This window comes from Microtus ochrogaster, chromosome 10 (genome assembly GCF_000317375.1).
Source record: "Microtus ochrogaster isolate Prairie Vole_2 chromosome 10, MicOch1.0, whole genome shotgun sequence".
Lineage (NCBI taxonomy): Eukaryota > Metazoa > Chordata > Mammalia > Rodentia > Cricetidae > Microtus > Microtus ochrogaster.
Genome location: NC_022016.1, coordinates 43,675,924 through 43,684,374, shown reverse-complemented (window position 1 = coordinate 43,684,374; position 8,451 = coordinate 43,675,924). Strand labels below are relative to the sequence as shown.

General features: G+C 50.3%; 1 protein-coding gene across 2 annotated transcripts in view; it reads left to right on the top strand.

Annotated features, from left to right (window-relative positions):
• Fbxo42 (F-box protein 42) overlaps positions 1-7,394 on the top strand; it is a 66,255-nt gene extending 58,861 nt beyond the window's left edge. For both annotated transcript variants that reach the window (XM_005352907.2, XM_013348446.2), the window contains exons 7-10: positions 758-854; positions 1,245-1,301; positions 1,932-2,048; positions 2,458-7,394. In XM_005352907.2, the coding sequence (XP_005352964.1) occupies positions 758-854; positions 1,245-1,301; positions 1,932-2,048; positions 2,458-3,573 (1,387 nt within the window). In that variant the 3' untranslated portion in view covers positions 3,574-7,394. The remainder of the gene's footprint in view (positions 1-757; positions 855-1,244; positions 1,302-1,931; positions 2,049-2,457) is intronic.
• The last annotated feature ends 1,057 nt before the right edge of the window (positions 7,395-8,451 follow it).

The window sequence follows — 8,451 nt, the reverse complement described above, 5'->3', positions numbered from 1 at the left end:
CAACAACTCTCTTCTTTTTTTTGTTACTTTTAAGAACTTTTAACTTTTAGCTTGTATATATTTTTAACACACTGTAAATCATTTAAACATTTTCTTTGACTTTGAATCTTTCTTTTACTGTATATGTCTCTTTTTTGACCACATGAGTCTTTAATTTACCAAGCAATATAAGTAGGACTAAAGCCGTGGCTTTGACGGCTGGATCCAGCCCATTCCTTAGCTTTCCAGCCTCATGGTTGAGGTACTGGCTGTAGCCATGTTTACTGCCACAACTCTATGGCATTTCAAGGTCCCTGCCAGCAAGTAAGCTGCAGCATTATGTCCACAGACAACACTCAAGTCCTCTCTCTGTAGTCGGCCCGCAGCTCCTACTACAACAGGGTTTCTCTGTGTAGCCCCGGCTGTCCTGGAACTCAATCTGGCTGGCTTAAACTCTGGTCTCTGGCCCCCTTCCCCACTGGCATGTGCCTTGTTTCTGTCGGTTTTGAAGATCAGCAATGTTTCTGTTCCATAGGAAAGGAAACCAAAGGTAGAGAAAATAAAGTCTCTTGTTTAGGATGCAAAACTAGGTAGGCTTCAGCCATAGTCTTTTTTTCTTCTGAAGTCCCTGGACTTTGAGGAAATCATCTCTGAAGGCTGTTTGTATGAAAGTGATGTAAGTTTTCCCCCTGGGCACAGGCACCAGAAACTCCCAGCCACCTCTGTGCTCTCTGGAGCTCCCAACTAGTTTCCTCACGACTGTGTTCTTTTCTCACAGGAGCAATGAAGTCTGGGTCCTGGACCTGGAGCAGTGGGCGTGGTCCAAGCCGAACATCTCTGGCCCCAGCCCTCATCCCCGAGGTGGCCAGTCTCAGGTGCTAAAGAGTTTGACTATTGAGCAGGCACTGTAGTTAGTATCTTTATGGGAGTGAGGTGAGGTACCCTGTGCACTGAGCCAAAGAGAATTTCTCGTTTTCTTTTCTTTTGTTCTGTTTGTTCTCAGCTTCTATTGCTGTATTACTTAGAGTGGCCTTAGTGGGTTTTTTTTAAAGAGAATTCTTCACTTTCTGTGATTAACACACTTGTATTAATTTTTTTTAAGTTAGAATATGTCTGTTAAAGGGTCATCAGTTCAAAGGTCTCGAATTGATGTGGGTTGGGTAGAGTAGGCAGCTGGAACACTCACTTGGGAGCTGGGCGTGGCATTTGTGTACGTCACTGAAGTGTCCTTGTAGGTTTATTTTAAATTTCTTCATCTTTCCCAGATTGTTATAGATGATGCAACTATCCTAATCCTCGGCGGCTGTGGCGGTCCCAATGCCGTGAGTATCAGTACCACTCACTCTGCCTCAGCTGCTCAGTGAGACAGAGCCCTAGGGCATGCTGACTCAGAGAGCACCCTTGCATTCCGAGGGTAGCGCTCATGTTTTCCGCCCTTTCCTGTTCTCTTTTTTTTGGGGGGTGGGGGTAGGGTGAGAGGTTCTTTTAATCAGAAACATTGGTCTCTTATTCACTCCTCGATTCTTCCTGGCTCTGTTTCCTCTTTGAGCTGTAAAATTCGCCCGTTAAGGGGGCAGTGGGGTAGAAAATAGGTGGAAAGCTGAAGTCTACATGGAATTACTTTAGAATGTGGACTGAGAAAGTTAATGGACATATCATGTCTCCTCTGCATGCACTCACGCACACTAGTTACGGTTGGTGTGTGGGTCATGTATGAGTGAGTGGAGGCAGGAGTCAAAGGTACAAACAGAGCTGAATGTGAATAGCTGAGGACTTAGGATGTCTGTCCTGCAAAACCACACACTTTAAACCAGGCAGCACGGCTTTAAGACGAGAGTCTGTCACACAGTAGATAGATACATGTAAATAGACGTAACACAGTGTGAGACAGCGGTTGTGTGTGTCAGAGCACCTGACAACCCTGACTCCTGTCCTTGCTCCTTCTCTTACAGCTGTTCAAAGATGCCTGGCTGCTGCACATGCACCCAGGTCCCTGGGCCTGGCAGCCACTCAAGGTAGAAAATGAAGACCACGGTGCCCCAGAACTATGGTGCCACCCAGCCTGCCGGGTAAGCAAGGATGGAGCAGCCAGCAGGAAATGTCCTAAACTGGAAAACCAAATTTGTTAAGCTGACAGAAGTAGAAAACACTTTGGTGTCACATGCTCTGTATTTACCATGTCCTTGAGCCGCTTGGAAGAAGGATGTAGGTGCACATCCTCTGACTTCTAGCTTTAAGGATCCAGTTGTCTGCAGAGTGTTCCCCAGGTCCCTCAGAGCTCCTGTTCCACAGCCGTAACGGGCGGCACCTCACACTGTAGTGCAGTCGCTCAGGGCTACCTGCCTTCCTAGCCAGGACCACTGTTCCTTTCAGCCCCTCAGTCCCGGCCTTTCCCAGTGCCTGTGTTAGACAGTGGGATGGTTGCAAGAATGATGAGAACTGTAGGCGAGGCTGTGAGCACAGTCCTTTGTTTTCCAGGTGGGACAGTGTGTGGTGGTCTTCAGCCAGGCTCCTAGTGGGAGAGCACCGCTCAGCCCCAGTTTGAACTCTCGCCCATCACCCATCAGTGCCACTCCTCCAGCCCTGGTTCCTGAAGCCCGAGAGTACCGCTCCCAGTCCCCAGTGAGGAGTATGGATGAAGCTCCTTGTGTCAATGGCCGCTGGGGAACACTGAGGCCCAGGGCTCAAAGACAGACTCCGTCAGGTTCCCGGGAAGGGAGCCTTTCCCCAGCCAGAGGAGATGGCTCTCCCATCCTCAATGGTGGAACCTTGTCTCCAGGAACAGCAGCTGTCGGGGGTGCTTCCTTAGACAGCCCTGTACAGGTAGTATCTCCAAGCACTCCATCTGCCTCTGAAGGATATGACCTAAAAATGGGACTTTCTCTAGCCCCCCGACGAGGGTCTCTACCAGATCAGAAGGACTTGAGGTTAGGTTCCATTGATCTGAGTTGGGACCTGAAGTCTGCTTCCAACAGCAGTCACGTGGATGGTACAGACAACAGGACAGTTGCAGGGAGTGTGAGACACCCTCCAGAACAGACCAATGGTGTTCACACCCCACCACATGTGGCCAGTGCCCTTGCAGGGGCTGTATCCCCCAGTGCCCTGCGGCGGAGTTTGGAAGCCATCAAAGCGATGTCATCCAAAGGCCCCTCAGCGTCGGCCACACTAAGTCCTCCTCTTGGGTCTTCTCCAAGCTCTCCTGGGAGTCAAAACCTGAGCAGTGGAGAAACGGTACCCATCCCCCGCCCAGGACCAGCCCAAGGAGATGGTCATTCTTTACCCCCCATTGCTCGCCGTCTGGGCCACCACCCTCCACAGTCCCTCAATGTTGGCAAACCCTTGTACCAGAGTATGAACTGTAAGCCCATGCAGATGTATGTTCTGGACATTAAAGACACCAAGGAGAAAGGCCGGGTCAAATGGAAAGTGTTTACTAGCAGTTCCGTGGTTGGACCTCCGGAGACCAGCCTGCACACAGTGGTGCAGGGCCGAGGAGAGCTTATCATATTTGGGGGGCTCATGGACAAGAAGCAGAATGTGAAGTACTATCCAAAAACAAACGCCTTGTATTTTGTGCGAGCAAAGAGATAATGTGTTCAAAATCCCTTTTCGTTTGGAATTTTCCAGTGTACAAGCATCTGGACTGAGACTTGGGAAAACAACATGACTCCCACAAACCAAAACTCCCAATTCCAGGCCTAACTCACTCCAGGCTGGGATCAAATCTCCATTAAGGAAAAGATTATATATAAATATATACAGATATATTATATACCCAACTCTGTTTACAAGTAAAGGTGAGATCTCCGACCTGGTTCAGATGAGCTGTTGCGGAGGCTGTGCTGGCCTTTTCTGTTGTGCTGATCACCAGGCCAGGAAGTTAGGGAAAGACAAACAGCATTAACTTCCCACGAGAAGCAAGCTGAAGAGCCCCTGTGATCTCTGTGGCCTTCTCAGACAGACGCCGCGCTGCAGGGTCAAAGTCAGTTAACAGAAAAAGTTCTGTCCCCTCCTGTTTGAACCACAGAGGACCTGTGATGGCTCTGCAGAAGCACCCTGTGCCTGGTCCCTTCTGTGATCCAGAGAAGTCACCCGACAAGAAATACTGTTCCCCACATGCTGGAGTCATGGTGAAACAATGTTTAGAGAGCCGCCATCTGTCTGCTTCCTTGTCCGTCGGTCCTCTGAGTTCTTCCCACATGTCTCAGCAAACATGCAGTGTCCAATTATGAGATTTTTCTGACAATCGTGTTTGGTTGCAAGTTGCCAAAAAAACATACTGTTTTCCTTTTAGAATTGGGTCCTCAGAGGCCCCTTTTCTGTCTGTAGGCTGCTCCCCTGCCCTTCAGTGGTTTGCTTTGGTTTGGGATGGTTTATTTCACTTTTTGTTTTGTTTTGGGCATTTGGTCTTTTTAAAAAGCATTAGGACTTCCATTGCTCCAGCTTCTCTTACAAAACTCCAGTGTCTGTAGACGTCAGATTTCTCAAGCCTTCCACCGCAGTGTGGGGGTATTCATCTGTGACCCTAACACTCAGAGCAGAGGCCGGATCATGGGGCTAGCCTGGGTTATATGATGAGACCCTGTCTCAACGAAACAAAGTAAAATTAAGATGCCAATATCAGTAAAACAAAACTCAGAAGCATAAGAAGATACGCCCACCCACCCTAGGCAGGTTCTCACTATGAAGCATAAGACACACACCCCCACCCTAGGCAGGTTCTCACTGTAGCTCACAGAGACTCTCCTGCCTTCGACTCCGGAATGTTGGGAGGAAAGATACGTGCCACTAGGCCCAGCCCCAAAGATTCCTTTTTCTCTGTGTTTCTTTTATCTCCGTTGCACTGGGCACACCTGTCCCCGTTAGTAAAATGTAGGAGTTGGTCTTAAAGGGAATCTGGGAACAGTTCCTCCCAGAAAGGGTCTCCTGACTTGTGACACCTTCTGCTGTTCTGTTGGCCAGTGACTGGGTTGAGAATCACGTCCTTGACACTTGGAGATGACCTGGGGGCAGCACTATCTATCCTTCCCGCTCTCTTGTTTGCACCTTAGTCCCCAGCAGGCTTTGTACTTTCACTTCAGTCCAGATAAGTATGGCCCCCCAAGAGAGGGTTCGTGTTGTTCAGAGGCACTGGAAATGACTAGACTTGAAGCAGCCTGTGCATAGGAGATAGCAAAGAAGATTATTTTAAATGGCCGTGCAACTCTGGATTTTGGTGGCTTCTTGTCAGTGGTGAAGGATTTTCATTTTGCCTTTAAAACTCAAACAATGAAAGCGTGTTTCCCAGCCCCACCCACTCTCCTTTTTTCTTGTCAGCATCTCCCAGCCACAAGCCCACTGCTGCTGGCCCCACCTGTCTGAGAGCTGTGTCTGCTTCATGCTCAGTCTTCCCTTAACCATTCGCTCTGCTCTGGTGGTCTTGGCAGGAAAGCCCTCTGTGGGAGCCCAGGGAAGGCCTGTGCTCTGGAGCTGCTCCCGAGGGAGCACCCGTGTGCCTACTTCTGCGTGTCCCACCGCTCCGGCTCCCTGCTTTGTCATTTCTGCCAGTCCTTAGCCAAGACTGTTTGATCCTGTGGGGCCCTGCCTTATGAGGCGAGGCCAGCAGATGAGCAACCTGGTATTACTGAACCCTGGCTGTGATGTTTGCATGTGGACGGTGCCCCTGGACTTGGTTTCTACTTAAATACCAAGTATTCAGACACTTGGAAGTTTAAAATCTCCACTTTGTAGTCTTTCTTTTTCCCCTGTGGCCTTCCTAAGCTGGCTGTCAACTGTTGATTCTCCTACTTTTCCCAAGTAGGCAGGCAACAGAAATATTAACCTCTTCGAAAGCAATGGGTTCCTCAGAACTCTCGGGTCCTGGGGCTGGCTGCACTGCTGAGAGCCCGGTATCTGCAGTTCCTCCAGAGGAAACAGAGCGAGCCTTGTGTGCAGCCAGCGGTGCAGGACCCAGCAGTGCAGGACTTGGTAGTCCCTGAGTTCTGTGGATGTGTGCTGTGGGAAAGTGACTGCACAGTGACGATGGTGTCTTCCCAGCCCTGGGAGACTGTGTGGCAGGACTTCCGGTGTCTCCGCAGAGGTCAGCATTCCCACAACACCGTTAGTTCAAATTTAACCACAACTCCTTTTTTTTGACACAATACCAATTTTGTCTTAAAATTCACTGAGAGACATGAGACAAAATATTTTGTTTGAACCCTCAGGAGCACCTAAAGCAAATATTTATCAGTATTTAAGTATTTAAAATACATCTTGTTTCTACTTGAAGCTTTAACCCTTTCCATTCCTACAAGTGTGCCTTTGAGAGCCCTCGGTCATATTAACCAGTCATTTCGCTGGCCTCTCCTGTGTGAGAGTTCTGGGCACTGCTCCGCCCCTGCACAGAGCCTCCTGTTCATCATCCACACACCATGCAGCAGAGCCCCTGCACAGAGCCTCCTGTTCATCATCCACACACCATGCAGCAGAGCCCCTGCACAGAGCCTCCTGTTCATCATCCACACACCATGCAGCAGAGCCCCTGCACAGAGCCTCCTGTTCATCATCCACACACCATGCAGCAGAGCATTGGTTTGCATTCCTCTTTCCACCTTCCTTGCTTGCTTGGGGTGAGCTCGTCACAACCCCACCTCGCGCCACATTTTGGGATCATCAGTAAGGTGTAGTAAGAGTTTGTTTAAGGTAATGCTGGAACTTGCTCACCCCTCCCCCCCCCAGCTTCTGTGGGTTGATTGACTTTAATGTTTGAGCCACGAACTGTGGAAGAGCGGTCTTGGAACTCCTTAAATACAGCAGAGAAGAGGAGGAAGCCGCATTGCAGGAACAGCCACTGGCAACAGAACAAGGGGGTCCTCCCTTGCTTTACCACATCTTTCTGGGTTCATTCTGCTTTGCTTTTCCCCTTCAAAGTGAATCACCTGCTTGGTGTGTCCGTCTGTCTGTCCTTGTCCTCATGGTGACCCCAGCATGGTGATGTACTCTGCTTTGTGTTATCTCACCAGCGCATACGATGGTGGGGAGGAGCTGAAGGGGGCCAGGAAAGGAAACCTGGCCTCGGGTACTGCATACAGCATGTTCTGCTGCCACCATTGGTGGCCTCTCACCGCCGTCCTCATGGATGAAAGCCAGCCTGTTGGGCTCCACTGTGCTCGCTCCGCTCGCTCTGTCCCCTTCTACCAACCAGGGCTCATGTCAGTGCGCACCCACCGTGCCCTGGCGAAGCTGGTGCTGTGAGTGATGTTTCCATACCACTCAGGGGTGCCAGGTGGCTCGCCCTGATCATCATTTTAGGCACATCACAGTGTAGGAATGAAAATGGAACCCATGGATATTTAAATCTGTCAACTTCATTTTTGTTAATGTTTTCCCCTGAAGACTTTTTAGCAGTTTAACAAATAAAACAAAAATGGACTGACTTGTCTGGACTGTTCTATTAGTATAGGAGAGAAAGGGGGACTCCCCGGGTGGAGGGCAGTGGGAGGAAACCAGTGGCTGGAAGGTTGGTTGCTGTCCCTGTCTCCACCATGCCTGAAGGACTTGGCATCACTGATCTTTGGTCTCACCCTGAGATGGAGCCCCAAGGGAAGTGCAGAGCACACAGCAAATAGGACCTGGGTGCTGCTGCCCCTGCTTTTCTCCTTTACCCTGGCGTGCAGGTCTTAGCAGCTGTGGGGTGGTCATTTCCACCCTCTGGGTTCAGGAGGGTGTGCTGCAGGAGTAGAGGAAGCACGCCAGCAGTGTGCCTCGCATATGGTAAGTTGTCACCCATGGGAGCCTTCCCCCCACTCCGTGCACAGGCCCAGTGTAGTGCTCAGCCAGGGTGGCCTCCCTCGTCTCAGTGTAAATGACCAGGAAGAGAGACAGCGCAGACTCCCCCAGCCCAGGCCTCTATCCTGAGCCCATAGGAACCTGAGAAAGATCCCCAAAAGCAGAGGGCCTAGAGCACCCATGGGCCTGGCAACATAGGGGCACTGCCTCCAAACCTACCAAGCTAGCCACAGGACTGGGGCTTCCCCTTGCTGCTTCTCTCCCTCCACCCCAAAGGACAACATCTCTTACCTGTGTTAGCTCTTCTACAGCGTTGCCAGGGAATGGGTGTGAGGGGGTGGTTCCACCCTTGCTGTGAGTGTTTGAGTGGACACTGATGAGCTGCTGAGTGACAGCTGGTTCATGCATCAGGTCAGGAATGAGCTCTCCCTGCGCCTTCCGACTCTTGAAACTACTCTTCAGACTCAGAGGGTCTTAGATGTGAGAGGGCTTATAATACAGGCTTTTAACTGAAATAGACTTGGAACCAGAGATGAGCTGGGATAAGCCTCCTCACTTCTTTGATCCTCAGGCTGTCAGTAAAGCAGTGTTAGGAAGCCTTGCTCTAGCAATTTAGCTGGAACCAGGCAAGACTTTTGAATAGATGTGATTCCCCAAACGGCCGCTTGGGGGGGCCCTAGGAAAGACTTTGACTGCACCTGC